General features: G+C 34.8%; 1 protein-coding gene across 2 annotated transcripts in view; it reads left to right on the top strand.

The window, feature by feature from the left end:
- LOC128989655 (sensory neuron membrane protein 2-like) overlaps positions 1-22718 on the top strand; it is a 60773-nt gene that overhangs the window by 1196 nt on the left and 36859 nt on the right. The window contains exons 1-4 of one of the 2 annotated variants that reach the window (XM_054411622.1): positions 2070-2121; positions 11475-11563; positions 12276-12408; positions 22159-22319. In XM_054411622.1, the coding sequence (XP_054267597.1) occupies positions 11508-11563; positions 12276-12408; positions 22159-22319 (350 nt within the window). In that variant the 5' untranslated portion in view covers positions 2070-2121; positions 11475-11507. Of the gene's footprint in view, positions 1-2069; positions 2122-11474; positions 11564-12275; positions 12409-22158; positions 22320-22718 lie in introns of those variants that run through there. The other variant, XM_054411621.1, reaches the window with a different exon arrangement.

Below are 22718 nucleotides of genomic sequence, written 5' to 3'. Positions count from 1 at the left end.
AAACAACACATACAGGGTTATTACAAATGATGTTCCTGATTTCGATTATAAATATTACTGGGTTAATTTGTTTCGAGACTATTTTAGTTGGTACCATTGGAAAGAAAAACTCACAAAGTTTTATTTACATTGGTTTGGGTGCATATCAGCTGTTTGTCAAGTCAATTGTTGTAAGTGTTGTGTAATGGCTGAATTTGAAGGCAGGAAAGCTTTTTGCCAGTTGGAATATTACATTAACCAATCTGTTATTAGTGTGCAACGACACTTTAGAACCAGGTTTAACGATTATCCTCCTAGTCCTTGGCAAGTGACACTTGAAATTTAAGAGAAATGGCTGCATTTGTATGTTATTTGTAGTAGGGCTGAACTTAACAATGTGCTGCCTGAGATATGGAACGAGCTCGGTGGTCCGAATAATGACACACCCCTGAACTGGCCTACAAGATCTCCGGACATCACCCCCTGATTTTTTTCTTGTGGGGATATATCAAAGATAAGGCATACACACCACCATTATCAGATAGCATACTTGAGATCCAGCAACGGATTACCAATGCTACCGAAACAATAGACCAAGACACACTTTTCAAACACACTTTTGCTTGACTACATTATTGACATCTGTCGTACCACAAGGGGTTCCCGTATTGAGCATTTACAGATCTGTGTATCTGTGTCGAAACTTTTTGAGTTTTTCAAATTTTCATTTTATTTCTTTATATAACAAATAAAACTATATTTTATGTATGTATGAAATCATGAACATCATTTGTAATAACCCTGTATTATAGGGAGTTACTGAGTTTGTCAAAAATAAGTATTTTCAATGAAATTTTTTTATTTTAAAATTTATTTTGTTCTGCATCATGTCATGTTTTGCAATATAACGTTCAATTGCGAAATAATTTGAAAATCATAATAGTACAGTAACTCTTAAAATGATTTCTTATCGAATTATCTTATATCTAATTGTACGGGTTAGTGTCTGCCTTATTGACCACTTTTGCCGATATTATGTCATATTATTCAAGACAGATCATCATAGGTTCATGAGATTATTTCCATACATGTTTTCAATTATTGGAAATGATTTCGACTGTGTAATACAATACAAAATAATACAAGTGTAGAAGGGCACGTTGCCCATATGATCCGTGTCCATATTTTGTTAAATTAATATTGGTTTACAGCAACTGGATAAATCTTACTAATATTATAAATGTGAAAGTTTAGATGTATGGATGTATGGATGTATGTTTGTGACAAGTGAACGCAAAAAATACTGGTCGGATCGGGCTGAAATTCGGCATGATGATAGCTCATATTCCCGATTAACATATAGGCATATTTTTATCCCAAAAATCCTTCCGGGCTCCGCCCCAGTGGCTCTGGAGTTTCCCATGTTAACCTTATGAGAAATGGCATTAATGAATCTTAACAGCTGTTTCAATTAAACAAGTTGGTTCTGTTCTATGATGTTCAATAGCATTAAAGTTACAAGGATTACCAAAAGGGTGCAGCACTATTATTTCTTTTACATTTATGACAACAGCTAATTTGCAACCAAAAGGTGAGTGAGCATAGCGAACGAACTTCAACCTGGAGGCGAGTGAGCGTAGCGAACGAGCTAACCTGAAGGCAAGTGAGCGTAGCGAACGAGCTAACCTGAAGGAAAGTGAGCGCAGCGAACGAGCTCCAACCTAAAGGTGAGTGAGCGTAGCGAACGAGCTCCAACCTAAAGGTGAGTGAGCGTAGCGAACGAACTTCAACCAGGACGTGATTGAGCCATGCAAACGAGATCATCTTGAAAATTAAGAAGTTAAACGGGGCAAAGCCCGCGGGTTACAGCTAGTTTTTTAATAATTATACAAATAAAACTGTTGCAAATTGAAATATCTCAGATTAATTAATAAGTGTGTCCATTGTTATTTTGAAAATGCATGAATAAATTGTGTGATATTTACATGTACTGATGCAATAGTTGTGATAATTATTTAGATACCTAATGATAAAAGATAACAATCGACATGGGTTGCATGGCATTGGTATCAAGCACGCAGGTATGAACCCTACAATAGAGTGTCATTGTTAAACCAACAGTACTGGTACTATATTACTGTAGTGAGTCTATTTTTCTGTATTTCATTTGGTTTTTAATTAGTTAAATTTTAGTGTAATATATACAACTAGTGTATGTGGTGCTCAAATTCGAGCAATTGCGAAGCATTGCAGAAGTTATTTTTAAACAAAAAACAATCATAATTCCCGATAAAAGAGTCGAATCACAGATTATGGATATACTCACGATGTTCATAATAGTTCGATATAATCAAAATTTCTTATTTGATACATTTATTATTTGTGTTTTGCCAAACCACTGATTAAATTAAACCAAGGAAAATATCATAAAACTAATCAGTAGGTACACAGTGTTCTTTTGTTTCTAAAATCAATGAAATATCTGATACTATGTTTACTTAATGGTAATTGTGAAAATGTAAAGGCAATGGACGATGGAACTGATTAAAAGAACGAGTTTGTATATTAAGTTGTTTGTTGATATTTTTGTAGAGTAGAATCAGGAGATGCAATGAAACATATACTGTATTTGCTATTACATTTTTTAGTCCTTGATGCTTTGATAATCATATTAGTTTTGTCTGCTGTCTTTAATGCTAAATTATTTGTTAAAATTTTTGTGTAGTACCTATAGATATAGTCTCTTTAATATTTCAAAAAAACAGTATTGATAAGGCACAGCAATATTTCTAAAGTTTATAACAGCTGACTTAGTTTTGCTAATGATTTATTGTGAGTGAAGAAACTGAAGATGGAAGGATTTGTGATTTAATATAAAGAAGAGTGAAATTTTAAAAAAAATGTTCATTTAAATTTAATAATTAGTATTTTTGCAACTTCAAAATTGAAATTTAAAATGGCAATAATAAATCAAAAGATATGTAAGATGAAGGTAAATCATGTAGGCCTATGTCAATGTTTTATTCGAAGATTTGGTAATTTTTTCTCATATCAGCCTACACAAGATTTAAAATTAATCAAAACCAAAATAGTGGTATCCCCTACTTACCAGATTTAAAAGTCATATAACTTAAACGTTTCTATTAAGGCTATAAAAGTTGAATTTTGTTTCTAAAAGCGTTGGCGGATGTGTAACTATTATATGCAACAGATGTAAAGATTAAAATGTTTCTATTTTGTGTCCTCTTCCCGTTGCAAAGCACGGGTACAACAGCTAGTATCTTATAATTTTTCAAAATCTGATATTGTTTTTTAGTGTTTTCTACAAATGTATTACCGTAGGTCTTATGGTAAGACTTTAGCCCGGGACCGATTTACTTTTTCGTTTTGATGTCCCCAAAAGCCAAAAACACTATTCGTTCAAATTTTTATATATGTATATATATATATATATATATATATATATTTACATATATATATGTGTGTGTGTGTGTGTGTGTCCGTAAACGCAATAACTTAAGTAATTTTTGTCCAATTTTGATGAAATTGGGTTTGAAGGTATAAGGTGGGATAAAATTGAATGAGTTCCGCAAACCAGCATGATTGGATGATGGGAACGGGATTTTATGGGGTCAAAACTGGTTTTTCACATTTTTTGACCCTTAAAACACAAATTTTCCCAATTTGTCTCTAAACCATTTTAAAGAGCTTAAAAAGACAAACACCTTAGTATATTTAAGTGTTTTTGTGAGGTTTTTGGTAACGGATAAAATTCCAAAAATTGTAAATTTTAAATACTCATGGTTATTCTTATAAAGAATATTGTAAAATGTTGTGTAGTTTGCTTGTTTATGGATATACTAGCTGTACCCGCGGGCTTTGCCCAGTTTAACTTCATAAGTATTCGCATGGCTCAATCAGGTCCTGGTTGAAGTTCGTTCGCTACGCTCACTCACCTTTAGGTGAGAGCTCGTTCGCTGCGCTCACTTGTTTTCAGGTTAGCTCGTTCGCTACGCTAACTCGCCTCCAGGTTGATGTTCGTTCGCTACACTCACTCACCTTTAGGTTGCAAATTAGCTGTTGTCATATATTTAAAAAAGTCATCCCTTTTATTGTTTTTAATACTTTGATAAAGGTTTTTATGTTATAATATTTAACATTGAAGAATTTAGACGTTGTTAAGTGCACAGGTGTGCTGTGATTGGGGTTAATAAATTTGGACTTATTCAAAAGTAAAATAGTTTTCTGTGCTGCACTCTGTAGAAACACTGTGGCACTATTTCAAATCCTGACTATTGCTAATACACAGAATGTTGTGATTATTCAAACCTACAAAACAGTTGGTAAAAGTAAACATCTGCTTTTGAATTATATTTATTTGTTAACATTGTAGATCAAAAAGTCTGACATTGGCCCACTTAAAACCCTCTGGGGCAGAGCCCTTTAGACGGATCTGCACCAAACTTCACTCGAACCATCCTTGAAAGATGCTTAATAATGCCTGAATGTTTCCTTACAATGTGTCGAGCGGTTTCGGAGTCCATAACGTATATACATATATATATATACACACATACATAGTTCCTCTTTTATTTATGGATACATTTTGATCAAACTTGGGAGCCCTTTTTTGTGATCAGAACTCCTCCCTCATTTTTGGACCGATTTTAATGATTAAAGTGTCAAAAGAATTGCCCTGATCTGTAGTTTTGCTAAGTGTTTTTCGTTGTTTTATATCTTTATTAGTTCGGGCAGGATCTTCCATCCAAGTTGGGTTTTCTCCCATAAGATTAACATGGGGAAATCAAAATATTTAATTGGAAACTTTGTCTCCACTAATTTGAGAGAACGGCTAGGCGTAGAAACTTGGTAGAGGTGTCCAAAGAAAGATCTTGGTCTCTAGATGAGTTATCAAAAGAAAAATTAAGTAAATTCGCTCAGGGCTCTGCCCCCATAAGCCTTTAAAGATCCCTCCACAGATTTGTTTACATTTTGAAAACAGCTGTTGATTTTAAAATTGTATTTTAAACAATACACATTTATTGGGAGTTACTGAATTGTCCAAAAGAAGTATTTGCAATGTTATTTTCTGATTTTAAAATCGATTTTCTTCTGTATCATGTCATGTTTTGCAATATAACGTTCCATTACGAAATCAGTGGAAAATCCTTTTATCGCAGTAACTCTTAAAATTATTTCTTATTGAACTATTTTATATCTATTTTACGGGTAGGTGTCTGTCATTTTCACACCTTTTCCCTATATTTTATCATATTATTCAAGACGGATCATAATGAGATTATTGTCATACATGCAATCAATATTGAAAAAATCTTTGATTGTGTAATACAATACAAAATAATACTAATGGAGAAGGGCACGGTGCCCATTTGAGCCGTGTTCATATTTTGTTAAATTAATAGTGGTTTACAGCAACTGGATAAAACATTTTACAACATTTATGTAGAAATATGTGCATGATTTAGAAAGTCATTAAGCTGTAAAATTGCAATATACTGCAGACTTTTCAGAGAGGTTACTTCGATTTATTAATTCAGCTTAGTGAAAACATAATATAGATATGTATACAAATAAGGACTTGAACTCTTAGAGAGCCTTTAAATGTTATTAGACTAACGAAAAGGGTTGTGCACGTTTACTATTGCTACTCAGCAACAAAAACCATTTAATTTATCTCTAAAATATATATTCTTTAAGTGCACTGAGCAGCAGCCTAAAAAATCTATGTAACTTACCCATATAATATGGTTACAAAATGCTCAAACTCGCATTGTGACATTTATAATTCGGCTTAAATTTCTCCAACAGAACATTTACCTGCAGAAAAATTTTATTGTGCTCTTGCCGTTTCTAATAACATCCAAACACAGAAACTGTGGCAAAGCCATAACATTTCCCAAAAGACTGTTTGTAACATATGTAATTAATACCAGATGTTGTGAATATAAAAAGAAAATAATGTGAGTGGTACTAGTTGAACTAATAGCAAAAAGATAAATGTTATCTAAAACTGAAATACTTTAATTGTCAAAAATAAAACTTCTTTCACGCTCCCACATTTATATATCTACTTAAATTAGAACAAAACTTATAAATCCGCGCCAATTGGTAGCAGAGCTGGAAAATATGACCTCAAGACTACTGAAGAAAATTGATACCTTGAGCAAGAGATTGGGCACTACAATTACCGAGGCCAGTTCACTTCTGCAAGGGGAGGACTTTTCCAAACCTGACCTCCTTGGCACACTGATGACTTTAGATGGATATCGTAGACGTCTGGAAGGCTTACTTGATCACATTGTAATCACTGACTCAACGAATGGAGAGGCAAGTACGTCAGAGGGAGATCCATTTGAACTTGTTCTCAATTGCGAAGAAGTAATTGCTAAACTACAGGTAAGAATAGATTCCTTCACACCCCATTATATGCAGACAAACTATGTAACTCCCATGAACAAACTGTAGTGTCAGAATCTAAACGTTGTTTGGTCAAACTACCAAAACTTGTCATCCCAACCTTTGATGGAGACGTCCTCAAATGGCAGGAGTTTTGGGATTCCTTTTCTTCCTCCATTCATAGCAATGATGCTCTTACTGTGATTGACAAATTTAACTATTTGAATTCATGAGGGGGAAGCTAAACGTTGTATATCCGGACTCCCACTAACATCATTAAACTATGATACAGCAATTTCTTTACTGAAGAGTAGGTTTGCTAACAAACCAATAATTGTAAACTCACACTACAAGTCGCTAATAGAAATTCCTCCTGTTAAGTCTAATGACACAAAATTCTTGCGTCGTACCTTCGACATAATTGGAAAACATATGAGATGCTTACAAGCCTTAGGGGAGGATACAAATTCAAACTACTTCCTCACACTTATTACTAGTAAGTTACCTCTCAATGTTCTACTGAAGGTTGAAGAACTAAACTTAGGCAAAGAATTAAACGTAAATCGACTTTGTAGTACAATTCAAAACATTCTAATCGTTAGAGAGAAATCAAAGATGCTGTTGGGAATTTCTACTAAGTCTAGGGATGTGACTGTGGAGCATATCATTCATAAACCTACCTCAACTACCGAGACCCTGTTAACTGGTGATGGGTCCTGCAATCTAAGACGATGTATATTTTGTGAGAAAGACCATTGGAGTGATCAATGCACGGCATTCAGCACAGTAAGTGAGCGTAAGGACAAAATAAAGGGGTTATGTTTTATTTGTTTAAAAAGGGGATATAGCCTTAAAAAATTGTAAAACTTTCAAGGCTTGTGTTTTTTGTAAGCAAAGCAAAAATCACCACAGGAGCCTTTGCCCTAAACAGTTTCCACCAGGTATCACCAAAGATGCTGTGAATTCCCCGACTGTTCCTACGGGACGAGAGTTACAAGTACCAAAACCAATTGGAGGCTCGTCACACTTGACCACAACTCAACTAAAATCAACTAAGTTATCGTCTCTTCTTGCAGTTAACGAACAGGTAATTTTACAAACTGCAATTGTAAATGTTACAAATGAAGTTAACAAACTAACTCACACTGCTAGACTTTTATTCGATTCAGGTAGTCAAAGGTCATACATGTCAAAGACATTAGCTTCTAAGTTACAATTAAAATCCGAACAACATCAGATATTAAATGTGTTCACTTTCGGAAACAAAAGTTGTAAAACTCTTGAGACACCTGTTGTTTGTGTTGGTATATCGCTTTTAAATAAAGACACAATCAACGTACAAGCAAATGTTGTGCCTCAAATAACTGGACAAGTCCACTCAAGCGGGATGATAGATATTATTGATCAAATAAAATCAATATATATATCCTAAATTAACTTTGGCTCAAGGTCAACACCTGAACTCCGAAATTGACCTTCTTATTGGAAATGACCATTACTTGGACTTTATAAATGACGACAAAATTGAGGTAAGCAATGGACTTTTCCTCTTAAACACTAAATTAGGCTGGGTCATCAGCGGAAGGAGCTTAATAAACTCTATTGAAACTGACTCTTACTCAACTTCATTCTTAACTACGGTCCAGCCATCTAACTTGTTTGTTCCTAAAGCTTACTTTCATTCTGCAGATTCTCAACTTGTAGAACAACTTAATGACAAAGACCTCTGAGTCTTGAAACTTTAGGTATACATGATAATCCATTTGAAATTGATGATGATATTGCTCTAAAGCAGTTTAATAATACTATCCAATTAGTCGAGAATAGGTATTCGGTTTCTTGGCCATGGAAAGAATACCCCCCAAACTTGCCGGATAATTATTTTCTCTCATTAGCTCCACTGAAATCGCTTGTGAAAAGGTTATCAAGTCAACCAGATTTGCTTCAAAAGTATGATAACATAATCAAGGAGCAGATGATCAGCGGGAATCATTGAACAAGTTCCGGAAACTGGAAATGCCATTGTTAAGCATTATGTTCCACATCATCCCATAATTAACGAAGCAAAATCCACAACAAAGGTAAGAATAGTGTATGATGCTTCAGCCCAGTCAAAGAAATCTTCTAATAGTTTGAACGACTGCCTTTATCGTGGCCCAGTAATACTAGAGGACTTACGCGGATTGCTTATACGTTTTCAACTCAACCCTATAGGGATAATAGCTGATATAGAAAAAGCTTTCCTTCAACTGAACTTAAACATACCTGATAGAGACGTTACTAGGTTTTTATGGTTAAAAGATTTGTCAATGCCAGTGAATCAAAACAAAATTGAGGAACTAAGATTTTCCAGAGTTCCGTTTGGTGTTAGTTCAAGTCCTTTCTTATTAAGTGCTACTATAAAGCACCACCTAACCCCATAGTATACCCATAGTGAACTAACAGAAGACACCAAGAAATTGAAAACTTCATTCTATGTTGACAATGGTAACTGGAGTCAACGACTTTGTAACTGATTTGTTTTCACAAGCAAACATGAACCTCCAAGGATGGTGCTCCAACTCTCAGGCGCTCAAAGAGAACATACCTCATGGTAAGCTCACAAAAGAAGATGAATCAAATGTAAATGTCTTGGGTGTAAAGTGGGATACTACAGAGGACACTTTAAGCATAAAACCAATTAACTATAGCCTATAGAAGATATTTGTACAAAGAGATTGTTGAGAGAGATTGTTTTGAAACTCGTATCCTCAATATTTGACCCTTCTGGTCTATTTATCCCAGTAACATTGAAAGCAAAGCTTTTTATTCAAAGTTTGTGGGAAGAAAATTTGGACTGGGACGTTCCCCTAACCGAGGACAAATGCAAGGAGTGGCAAGAAATAAAACGTGATATTGTCAGCATTTCTAATGTTTCAATACCAAGATATGTTGGTTTAGAACCAACCTCAATCGAGTTACACTGTTTCACCGATGCTTCGAACATTTGCTATGCAACTAGATGTCAACCACACACTGAAAAGTGAACTTTTGATCTAATTTAGCTCAATTCCTCTCTTGACGCCAAATAGCTCCTCTTATTCTAGCATTGTTAAATTATTTCCTTGATGTGTTCTGTTTTAGGCGTGTTTAAATTAGGGGTCCCAACCCAAGTCTCCGGTTAGGAACATAAGAAGGTAAAGCAAGTGGATCTAGCGACAGATATAGAAAGGATACGCGTTTAACATTTTTAGTGTTGGAAAAAACTATACGATTTATTTGGCCAGGTGGTGCTTTGTTTTCAGCTTTAAACATTGCTGCGTCATCTACACAGGTAGCATGATTGTAGCGAGGGTAGACACTTCTTCTGTCTCTTATTATGTACATAAGAATCTCACTTGACTCCTTGGAGCTCTCGTCCCTACATAATGTCTGCCACAGTCTCCAAAGATTTGCAAATGGGTTGGCATTGTGACCTTATTTCTCGCATATTTTTCATTGAATTTTTTTTTTTTTTTTTAATTGTGCTTAATTATCTTTTGGGTTCTAGTGACATTTTTGTACTTACTTATATATCTCTGTGTATTCAGGATTATCACCTTCTTGAGGAATTAGAGGACCCACTCGGTGGTAAAACGTGTCACGGGCCTTAAAATTGATTGTAGATCCCCTGTGGAACTTTCTCATCTTAATGAGCTTCGGAGCTGACCATGGTAAAGGCAGAATTGAATTGACAAACTTTATCCAAATAATTTCTGGATATAAGTATGACAGTCCTATTTTCAGATTGGGAGTTTCCAATAAGAACCCGAAGGTATGGTGAATTGCACAAATGAGGTAAACAAACCTTTTATTTATGGCAACAAAGATTAAAAACTTAACTGTCTTGGCCAGTCTTTTCTTGCTTAAAAATATGTAAGCCACTACAATGTAAACATTTAACGTTCATTTGTCCGAGATTGGACTATCACAACGGTGGTACTACCACTATGCACCCATCAAATGTTCAATTGAGAGTTTGATGCAAGCGATCATGTTTGCGGTCCCTCCAGCCACTCAGGATCTTCGTCTTACTGGCAGCATTTTATTTTAAATTGAAATGAAATAAGGAAGTTAACCAAACAACAGAAAACACTATAGAGGAATTTTGATACACATTGTAAATTACATGATAATATGGTAATGTAACGGATAACTGCCCTGCTCTCTTTTAAAATCACTTTTAAACATTCACTTCATCACATCGAACTACATGATAATCAGTAAAATACGATATAAGGTAAATCAATTTAACCATAGACAAAAAAATTAAATATTTATTCTTAAACTCTTCATTATGAACCAGACTTAGTTAACAGATTGAAACAAAATATAAATTCCAGCTTTGCCCAAGGCCCCACTTTTGCTCTGGAAGTTTTAAGTCCTGCAGTCTGTGGTTAACCTTAAAAACTATTTCAAACTACGTCCATATGTTATTTGTAAACAAAGGGAATTGAGTTTGATCAAATGTCAACAGATAGCGCCACCTTCCAAACTTTAGCCCTTAAGTGTACTTAAGTGATGCCCTTCCTTAATATTCTGAGACGTATTTGCACATCTACATGGAAATACCTTTAATTTGACACCTCAAACGTTAAAATCCATCAAGCCGTTATCGAGTTATGGCTGTGAAAAGAAAACTGCTTGCGTATTAATATAAACTATCAAACCATTCACACCGTTAGTATCATTTATGAGTTACTGAAGTCAAATTATAGTAATTTTATTGTTTGCTGGATGATTATTCAAGAACAAGTATTGCTCATTTGCAGTATCAGGTAACTTTGATATTGACACAGTCTTGATAACACAGCTGCAGTACACATATTAAGACATCTGATGTTTGGCACTAAACATTTTCTACAGTGGTAACCAGAATATTCAGCACATTGTTTCAGTAGTTTTCTAGTTAAAGCAATTACAACTGTTTACTTTACTCATACGACTTTTTTCCAATTTGAATTTATGCTGATATTCTTTTGATTTTGCGTTAGAGATTTTTAGAGGAACAAACTTTATAAAATAATGTGGAATACATTTCACGCTTGATAAACTTTCAGATGGATGGAAGAACATTTTGATCATACACATAAATGAAATTTGGAGATTTTAACATCTTGTCATGGACTCAGGAGCAATACAGACTAAGGTAAGTTAATAGAGAGGGTAACTATTTCTGTTTCTCCAAAAAAGGATTTTTTCTCTTCATATGACCTGTAAATATATGTGACCTATTTACCATTAGCTTACCTTACCGTCACAATATATGGATAACTTTATTATATTTAACAACTACAACTATAATGTTTTTTATGAATGAAATAGGCTTATACAGCCACAGAGTAGACATAGTCTAATTCTTCTCTATGGCACAACACACCAAAAATGTATAGCATAAAGTGTTTATCATTAATTATATACCCAGTACCACTCTCATATACAGCAGAGAGCTGTACAAATAAAGTCTTCTTAGTCAATAATTATTACATGTTTTACAGAGTTACAGTAATGTTACAGAAACAGAAACAAACATTTAAAGTTTATACAAGTCCAGAAAACAATATAACGACTTAAATTCTTAGAATAAAGTATCAAGCACAGTTTGGATGGATCTTGAGCTAAGACAGTACACTGCTGATGGTTGCACTCAAGGCTAGGGTGACTGCTGTGAAAAAATGATGCTTACAGCTGGTGACTTAAACAGGCCAATGATTATGTACACCATAACAGTGCTTCACTGTCCTTAAACTACTGTGCAGACCAGAAGTCTATTATATTGTAACTTTATTTTGAAAAACCAAAAAAAATAATAAATTGTAAAAAGCAGTTTCTTCCAATTTTGAGTGTTTATATTTTTTCAGAAAGGAAAAATGGAAGAATCTTCAGCACCGTAAAGTCCTGTCAGTAATTATAATCAGCTTCGTAGCTATCATTGCCTCAGTGATTGTCTACTTTGTCATTATCCCAGCTGTTGCTGACTACGCAACTGTTAGGGTAAGATTGAATCTGTCTTTGGGGATAATCTTATTGAAGAGATGCATTTGTTAAAGTATTCCTGTTTGTTATGCTAGCTTGTTAATGGGGTAAATAATACCAAAACCAAAATCCTACATATTTTCATTTAGTTTTGAACTCTGTCAGTTAAAATCTAGTAAACTTCTAATAATCCAATAAAGGTATTATTCATCAAATGATTTCACCCCATTATAGCCATTTACATAAGGTTTTATTTAATGTCCGATCCAAACAACAGCAGTAGGTAGGCAACTTCCCAATAAGGAGTGTGCCGTATCAATTTCCCACCAATGTAGGAATAGGTGCAACATCAGAAAATTCAAGTGGTCAGAGGTTCCAGATAATTCATGAGACTATAGGCAGAAACTCATAACGATAAGTAGTGAACTAATGGTTGTTCATAACGGCTGCATTAATTGAGAATCCTGCCAATTATGAGATTCGATGGATTTTTCGTTTTCTTAAAGCAAAATCTTTAAACAATTTACATCCACCAACAAATCTGTGAGGTTTGTGGAGACAATGTAATTGGTTATTCAATGGTGAGAGGATGGGTTTGACGATTTAATGAAGGGCGAGATACAGACAGTGCATGATGAGAAACAAAATGGACGTCCATCTGTGGTTAGACAATGAGAAGTTTTAAGAAAACTGTAAGTTTACGATAAGTGCTCTTGCACGTGAATTTCCACTAGTTTCACAAACAGTAATTTACGAGATTGTTACTGAAAAGCTGGATTATCGTAAACTTTGTACACCTTGGATGCCTAAAACCTTTCTGAACGGGCCAAAACCGCTAAACAGACAGTGCACTTGATTTCTTGACTCGTTATGACGAGGATGGCGTACATTTTTATCGCAGATAGTCACGGGAGATAAAACTTGGGTTGCTTATGATACCCCTGAAACTAAGCGTCAATCAATGGAATGGAGGCACACTCTGGCAAAAGTCAAACCAAAGCAAATCTTGACTCCTCGAAACGTCATGTGCAGTTTTCTGGGACAGAAAAGGCATTTTGCTTATTGATTTTTTGCCATGAGGTCAAACAATCAATAAAGATGTTTATTGCGAGACACTCAGGAAACTACCATGTGCAATACAGAATAAGCGCCAAGGAATGCTCACAAAAGGAGTGGTTTTTGTTCACGATAATGCTCGACCACATACCACAAAAGTGATGAAGACACTTCTTCAGGGCTTAGGCTGGGAATTGACAACCCTCCGTACAGCCCCAACCTTGTTCCAAGCGATTTAAATTTGTTTTATAATCTTAAGTCTTTTCTTGGCGGTCAATGGTTAAACTACGATTAAGATCTGGAAGAACGTGTTACCTCAAACTGTAGTTAACTACACAGGTGGCAACATTCTACGAGGAGGGTATACTCAAACTTCTACCATCCTATGACAAATTCGGAGGGAGTTACCTATGTCAAAAATTGTTTAAGTTGTAGATTTATTTTAAACGAGAGGTCGTCCAGTGGTCGAAACTCGACCAAAAATATGTAATGTACTCACTTATCTATTTTCACCCCACACTGTAAATAAAACATGTGATTGGAGTTTCCTCCATTTGTTTTGATTTTCTGTTTATATTTCGTTGTTATTTCGTAACCAGCATAGCAACGCATAAGATCCATGTTAATTTTTTCAAATTTTTAAACTCATTTTTTGTGCTTATCTTTGAGCCTATTTAAATTTATAAAGGGATTCTGCACACCTACAGTAAAATAGCTTTCCAACGGTATGCGTAGATTTTCCCTACGATTCACACGAGCTGAGAAAAAAGGTTTTAAAGAAACATGCTTGCCTATTAATATATAGATAGATACTTTTTTCCTGTATCTGTACTTGCTATTATTTTATTTCAAAGCAGAACTTACTTTCTAAACCTACCTCGTAGGCTTATGATAGGAAGAAATGTGAGCATAAATCTATCAAGAAATCTGAACATAAATGTAATTGAACTTTGATCTTAATTTTTGAGGTGATGCCTTCCAAACTACTTAACAATTAAACTATACTATACAAGAGGTTAAGAACCTGGTTGTCAAAGTAATCGTAGGTCGTGTGAATACCAACCAGTTTTAACACGCTTACAATACAATACAATATACAATACAAATCATCTTTATGCATGAAAGTATTTTTACAGGAAATACATAAATTGTGTCACTGAAATGAAGAGAAAAACAAACAATTAGATATATAAGTCTCCTAAATAAAAGATTACATACATAAGTTATAACATAATGTATTTTAATTTTTTTTTTTTTTTTTCTAAAAGTTTTCTATTGAATAAAGTGATTTAAGTTAGATTGAAAATTGTTTTAGCAGTTTCTTTAAGGCATTTTACCTACCCCTAGTTGTACCTACGACTGGTTGTCCCTAGGTCTGAGCCTCTGAGGTATAACTAGACGTAGGGACAACTAGAACTAGACGGAGGTACAAGGGAACGCGGTTCTGTTGTATGCAATCCCTATTGAACTCAATAATGTTGTCAATTTCCCCCAAGCAGGACAACGATTATTTAAGGTGGGCCTCTCTGCCAGCTAAGCCACGCATGATTGAGATTATAGTATGGATTATAGATGGTATGGATTGCACATGGTATGGGATGTATGCTCATGTAGAAAGACCTTAACGCTGCCTGAGCCAACTGAGCTACCATGCCACCGCTCAGGACTAGTGCCGCTATAAACACACTATTGTCATTGAAAATATTTTTGTGTAAGCTAAATAAGAATTTGTTGCCAATAAAACTGTTTTTCCCCCTCAAATAATTTCAATTTGTTATGTTCTACATGCCTGGTGTTTTATATTGTAACTGTGGAAATTCTTAGTTTGATGATCTGAACTTTTTACATGTAGATTGATTTCAAAAATGTATAAATCATAGATGGTCGTTATACCCAATTTTGGAAAATATCCCCTGACTGATTGTCTGTTTTTTACTTTCTCTCCCTATACCATAGTATATGGAGAAAGTATTGTTTTCATCAAAATTTTTGAGTTTGAGTTTTGAGTGGATATATTTGTTTTCGAAGTGATGTCTGTGTGTGTGCATATGTGTGTCTGTCTGTCTGGAAGTGTACAGAGCTATAGGGACTACACCTGTGTTCAGATTTCGATGAAATTTGGTATTTAGGTTCTAATCCATGGTATCTCCAGAAATTTTTTTTCATTTTTGTGAAATTTGGATTTTTAATGGGGATTTTCCCATAAAACCCCATAAAAACCAGAAAAATCAAATTTCCTCAAAGTGGCCCAAACGATTTTAATAAAAACTAGCTGTGTACCCGTTCTACGCACGGGGATCTTATAATATTCAGTTGAAACCTTCTTATATAAAGAACAGCAGTTGGTTTGCATATTTTAAGATATGCTGGCCAAACTATTATACATAGCTTCATTTTATGTTGTTTTTTGTTGTTCCGGATCGGTATGACAATCAATAAAAGGTTAAATTACCTCTGTGTCTGCCGGTCGATCCTATAACGGTAGGCTTACTTTTATTTTTACTATCTGATCTCGTTTGCATGGCTCAATCACGTCCTGGTTGAAGTTCGTTCGCTACGCTCACTCACCTGTATGTTGGAGCTCGTTCGCTGCGCTCACTTTCCTTCAGGTTAGCTCGTTCGCTACGCTCACTTGCCTTCAGGTTAGCTCGTTCGCTACGCTCACTCGCCTCCAGGTTGCAAATTAGCTGTTGTCATAAATGTAAAAGAAATAATAGTGCTAGTGCTGCACCCTGTTGGTAATCCTTGTAACTTTAATGCTATTGAACATCACAGAACAGAACCAACTTGTTTAATTGAAACAGCTGTTAAGATTCAATAATTTCATTTCTCATAAGGTTAACATGGGCTTCCAGAAATTCCACGTCAAAAATCGACAAAAACTTGATTTTCAAGGGTTTACTGTTAAATATCTAACTGTCTCATATTCGATGAAATACGTCTAAAACCATCTCATATATGTATAGTATTTGGAAAATAAGTTTCAGGCGGGACAGTGCTATAGTTATTGAGGAGTAGTTGTAATAAAGTGCGTATTTTAGCGTTACCAAGAGAATGACAGATAGACAGACAGACAGACAGACAGACAGACAGACAGAAATTGAGATAAGGTTTGATTCGGTTTCTCTGACCTATGAAATGTAAAAATAACCAAAAAGTTCATTATTCTAAGCAATGTACAGACAAAACTCTAATTTTATTTATATAGATTTAGTATGTTGTAGCCCTATAAATTCTGAGCAAAATGGTACAAATCCTGATCCTGTAAAAATTACGGTTCAAAAGTTATTGTAAATTATGTTATTTCCCCATAAAAAACCCATAAAATAACAAAAAAATTGATTTTCAGAGAAAAGCTAGTTTTGATCAACGTTATTATGTTATGGTCCTTATAATAAAAAAAAAATAGTACAACACCCCATTGCTGTAACAATTGCGGTGTTCAAAAGTTATTGCAACTTATGTATTTTTTAACTATAAAACAACATAATTACTCTCACCGCTTACCCATGATAAAGGTTGTTGACGAGCTTATGGGAGAAAGTATGTGTCAGATTGCTGATACCTTTTATTTATATTTAAAATAATTCTAGGAGATTTTTCCTGTTGTTTTGTCCAGGTTTTTTTTGTGGTACCACCATTGAAAGCTATTCTATCAAATCAAATCAAATCAATCAATCTTTATTCCGAGACAACAATGTACAAAAATCATACAATGCTGTATAGGCTGCGTCAATATGTAAATTAATAAAACATTTCAATGGTCAAAACAATTGTCAAAATATTCATCTAAGTCATAAAAACAGTATTTCAATAACAAATTCTTAACAACTATTTTAAATTTATCTAATGGTAACTCTTGAATATAATATGGTAGATGATTGAATAACTTAATCGAGGAATATTTAAAGCTTTTTTGAGTAATACTATAAGTACAGTAATAATTTCTTAGTTTAGCACAGTTTCTGGTCTTATAACTATGGACATCACAGTGGGAAGACAAAGTGTTTAAGTTCTTTTTACAATACATAAGACAGTGAAAAATATATATACAATTAAGAGGCATGACAGATAAACAACTAAAAATGGGCTTACAATGAGTTTTCGGTGGAACACCAGCAATTAATCTAATAGCTCTCTTCTGCAACACAAATAAAGATTTTACATAACCACAATTAGCCCAAAGAATGGTACCATAGGTAAGATGACAGTGTATGTAGCTATAGTAAACAGTAAGCAGAACTTCCATTGAAACAACATTTTTTAATTTTCTTAATATAAACATACCTTTGGATATTTTAACAGCTACAAATTCTATATGTGATTCCCACTTCAAGTTGCTCTGAATTAAGATACCTAAAAATTTAACAGGTTGTTGATGAGAATCTGTGTTAGCATAAGAAATTTTCAGGTCTTGTGTTTTATTTAAATTTAAAGACAGTTTGTTAGCATTACACCAGTCTACCATTGTATTAACAGAGCCAACGGTGATTCCATTCTGCAAGTCCTTATGAGTTTTAAAATTTAGACACACATCATCAGCATACATATAACAAGAAACACAATCATTCTGTAAATTATAAGGCATATCATTGACATAAATAATAAATAACAAAGGTCCTAAGATCGACCCTTGCGGAACGCCATGATGAGTCTCCACCAAATCCGACAGAACACCGTCAAAGAACACTGCCTGACTTCTACCACATAGATATGATTCCATCAATGCAACTGCGCTATCACTAAAACCTAAAAATCTTAGTTTTCTAAACAACAATTGATGTGACACAGTGTCAAAAGCCCTTGAGAGATCAAAGAACTTGGAGCAAACACTCTTTTTCAACTCCATCGCATCCAAAGTATCTTGAATATACATTAACACTGCATCTGTGGTTGACCGGCCTTTTCGAAAGCCAAACTGAACACCAGACAAAAGACTGTTAGATTCTAAAAAATGGATGATTTGCCATGAAAGTAATCTCTCAAGGACCTTTGACACTGTGGGAACCAATGCTACTGGTCTGTAATTCCCAGGAATGCTTCTGTTCCCCTTCTTAAAGATTGGAACAACCTTTGACACTTTAAACTTATCTGGAAAAGTATTACTGGAAATGCATGAATTAAAGATATGAGCCAAAACTTCACAGATATAAGCACTACTTATTTTAAGCATCTGAGAAGAAACACCAAATATGTCTAGGCTGGTACTGTTACTTAAATTATTAATAGCATCAAAAACTTTTTCAACTGACACCTGAGAGAAATCAAATCTTACATCAACAACAGGAACATTTTCTAAAAATACATCAATACTATTTACATTATTAGGAATATTATCAACTAAGTTACTAATGCTATCAACAAAGAAGGAACTAAAGGCTTCTGCGTCAAGATTGTTGTTGTTAGCCTTCATAACTGGTAACTCGTTAATAGATAAACTATTTTTTATAATTTTCCACATCTCTTTGGGTTTATTACAGGCTCTAAGAATGCAATTGTTATTATAAACTAACTTTGCTTCTTTTACTTTATTGTTGTACACACTCATGTGGCTTCTGTAATGATTTTTATGAACCTCCAAACCAGTTGTTTTGCTTAGATGAAATAGATCTAGACATTTTTCTTTCAATAGCCTAAGCTCGTGAGTGTACCAATGACCAGCAGAACTATTAGTATGTAGTGAACTTTTAACCATTTTAAATGGAAAACAGCAATTTATATACATTAAAAATACATTAATAAAAAGACAAATTTTAACATTAACATCAGATACAGCGTAAATATCGAACCAGTCAGAGGTCCTAATGTAGCTATTAAATAAACTTGAATTGTTGCTATTTACATGTCTCCGGTAAAGTCTCCTAGTAGGCCCCTTATGACGCTGATTAGATGCTGCAGCAACAGCCAAGTCCAGCGAAGAAGACACCATGTAGTGATCCGACGCCGTAGTTGGTATAACCGCAGCAGACCAGCGAGAAGGATGCAGATTTGTCAAGTAGTTGTCAATGCAGGAGCCCTCTAGTAGGTTGACAGAGCTAGGCCGAGTAATTTCTCCAGTTAACATGAGGTTGAGTCCAAAACTGGTAATCAAATTGCTGAAGTCCGTTTTAAATGGGCAGTAACTGTCTCTCAAATCGATGTTATAGTCACCGGCAATTAGGATATCACAATTCATTGAGCTAACAATTTGTAACATTTCACTCAATTTATGTAAAAACGTTTTAAAGTTTGTTTTATCAGGAATACGGTAAATGCAAACTAGTAAGATGTTAGGATTGTCCAGCAAACAAGCACTAACTTCAAAAACATTCATAATGGCCAAATTAGTTAAACGAGGCACAGCCTTCCAGGTTAAGTCTAGATTAGGCTTACTTCTGATAAATATAGCCGATCCACCTCTGTGCATTCCAGGCCTGCTGTAACAAGAGCCCAAAACAAAGTTTTCTATTTTAAAAACAGTAATTTCAGACTCAAGGAGCCAGTGTTCTGTAATAAATATAACATCGCTCCTCAAGTCATCAGCGGACAGTTCAACAAAATTAACCTTATCACAAAGGCTACGACTATTCCATAACAGAGTTTTCAGAGAGTGGCTGGTCCTAGGCCTACACCCTGACACCTCATTCTTACTTACGAGGGTTGGAGGGTATGGTTGTCCTGTGAGTTTAAAGAACCTTTGTTTTTTATCACAAATCTATTTACAAAAACGCCTTTTGGCCAGAAATCAGGCTTAAAGATTACCTTTTCGACCCGAGATGGAAGGACAACTTTGAAGGAAGAATACTCATCTGGATACTTTGCTGACAGCTTTTCAACCTTAAATACTTCATCGCTCACTTTAGACTTTAAAAAAGCATCGAGGTCCTCTGGCTTGGTGTCTGGTCCCAGTCTTGACACAAATAAGAACGATTTCCTCTCTGCAGTTTTTAGGTTATCACCGTAGTTTGACAAGGATCCGGTTATAAACATCGGTTTATTTGGTTTTTGCTGATTCTGCTTAACCTTGATGTCAGCCTTGCTACCAGAACCAGAGCCAACTTGATCAGATGCAGTCCATCTTCGACGACGCTGTTTTTCCCGTTTAGAAGTTACGGTTTGAAATGAGTCCGAATCGGAGTCAGAAACTGGAACGGATTGTTCCCGAAAACAGTTTTCAGGGTCCCCAGCTCGAGTAACAGTAACCTCTGTGGAGTTGCTGTACTGTTGCTTACTCTTTGCCGGGTGAATTCGAGAAGTTGGGTTTAGATGATATGAGCCACCTTTCTCTGTTTGCCTATGCACAGCTTCACTGAACTGCAAAACCGAACATGACTTTATCCTGTTGCGGGCACTAGCAGACGAAACATTTTGTTTACTAGTATGATCAAAACCATGTTCAGTCATCGCTGATGATTGAGAAAAATTACTATCAGCACTTTTGTATGAAAAATCAGTTGTTAATGGGCCTAATAAATGTCCTTTTAATTTACTAGCATATGAGTCTTTGTCAGATCTATTTAAAACAATGTCACCAATTACTTCAGCTTGGTTCGTCAATGCTTCCCTTAACTTTATGTTTTCTTCCAATAAGAATTTGATTTTCTCACTTAGGTCAGTATGACTAGTAATTAAATTAGAAACCTGATCAGAAAGTGATTTTGCTGTCGTATCGTCCAGAGTTGAGTTCTTACAAACATCGTCACTTTTAAGATCAATCTTACCCGTTGCCTGTTGAGACGTAACAGAAGTCAGCAACCGACAGCTTTCACACATGAAATGAGCTTTATCACCAAGTTCCTTGAATAAATTAAATTCCTCATTTGATACACTGGCACAATTAATGTGAAACCACATCATACAATTTCCAAAACACTTAATCTTTTTACTGTTTGGCGAAATATTTCGCACACATTCTTGCAGACCACATTTGTTTGGCGCCATCTTGGAGAAGAACGCAATATGTGAATATAATAGAGCAAAGTAAATAATTTTGAAAATTTCAATGCTTGAGACACTTGGCATTTGTCGCAAAGCATGACGACCTGCTGAAGATGTTTTTACTAAATGTTCCACATGCTTATTTTAAGTTAAATACTGGTCTAATATTATACCAATGAATGCATACCTTTACTTTAAGACCAAAATTATGAAAATCGGTCTGGTAGAAGAGCCAACATTTTCCGACTCGGAAAAGAAAAACCAATATATTTTTATATATGGATAAGACATTTTGCATTTTGACAGTATGAATATTTGCAAGTTGGATATAGTATGTCGAATTTAAACACATTGTTTCCAAATGTTTAAATATGCTCTAAACTAATATATTCTTTATGAGTATGACTTTATATTTAGTAGGCCATGAAGAATTTCAAGTAATTTATCATGTGACACAGTATCAAAATCTTTAAAAAATCCAAAAATATTCCAATAACTTTTTCATTGTTGTTAATTGAGATGATAACTGATTCAATGAAGTTAAGGGTGCGCTATATCTGTCCACCGCGTTTTAATGCAAGTGTGTAGGATCTCTGTCATTGTCGGCTTAGTTCTTAATCTATTAAAAATAGGTCTTCAAAATATATAAACCAAAAACTAACAAAACAAAAAATCTCTGACGGCTTGATAGCAGCAATTTTAAAAGTGTGTCAAAACCAGTTGTCATTTAGACAACCAAGGATTACCTTGGAAGGTATTCAACTTCTTCTACAGTGAACTTTTTTGATGTATCAGTTGCGAGTGCTGCGGGATGGAACAGAGTCTTTCAAGAGATGGGAAAAACAACCACTTCCCTTCATTACCAATATCTACCTCTGGAACCTGACTAATCCAGAGGAAGTCAGCAGAGGCATGGCCAACCCGAAGCTGGTGGAGGTTGGACCTTATGTCTATGAGTAAGCAACTTTCTCAATACCAAAAAACAATCAAGATATTTTTATCTAGGAGTTTTTGTTTTGTTTCCTTTCTTAGCTCAAGAGCAGAGGAAAGAAACATCGACTTTATATGATATAAGTTAATTGAATGAGTCTCTTCGAGACTGCTAATGTCATATTCAATTTTCACCCTTAGTTTTACCGAACTTCCCATATTACCATAGGTCTCATGGTAAGACCTTGACCTGGGACCGATTTATATTTTGTTTTGATGTCCCCAGAGGCCAATAACACCATCTATTCAAATTCATATCAAGGGTGGCTCCAGGGGGCATGCCAGCTAGGCCTGGCCCACCCAAAATTTTCAACCAAGATATTTCAAAATTATAAATAAATAAAGAAATTTAATTATATGTAAAT

This window comes from Macrosteles quadrilineatus, unplaced genomic scaffold, assembly GCF_028750875.1.
Source record: "Macrosteles quadrilineatus isolate MER2022 unplaced genomic scaffold, UCM_ALF_1.0 Scaffold_3__2_contigs__length_128488019, whole genome shotgun sequence".
NCBI lineage: Eukaryota > Metazoa > Arthropoda > Insecta > Hemiptera > Cicadellidae > Macrosteles > Macrosteles quadrilineatus.
The sequence above is the reverse complement of the archived record's forward strand: the minus strand, read 5'-3'. Positions and strand labels throughout refer to the sequence as shown.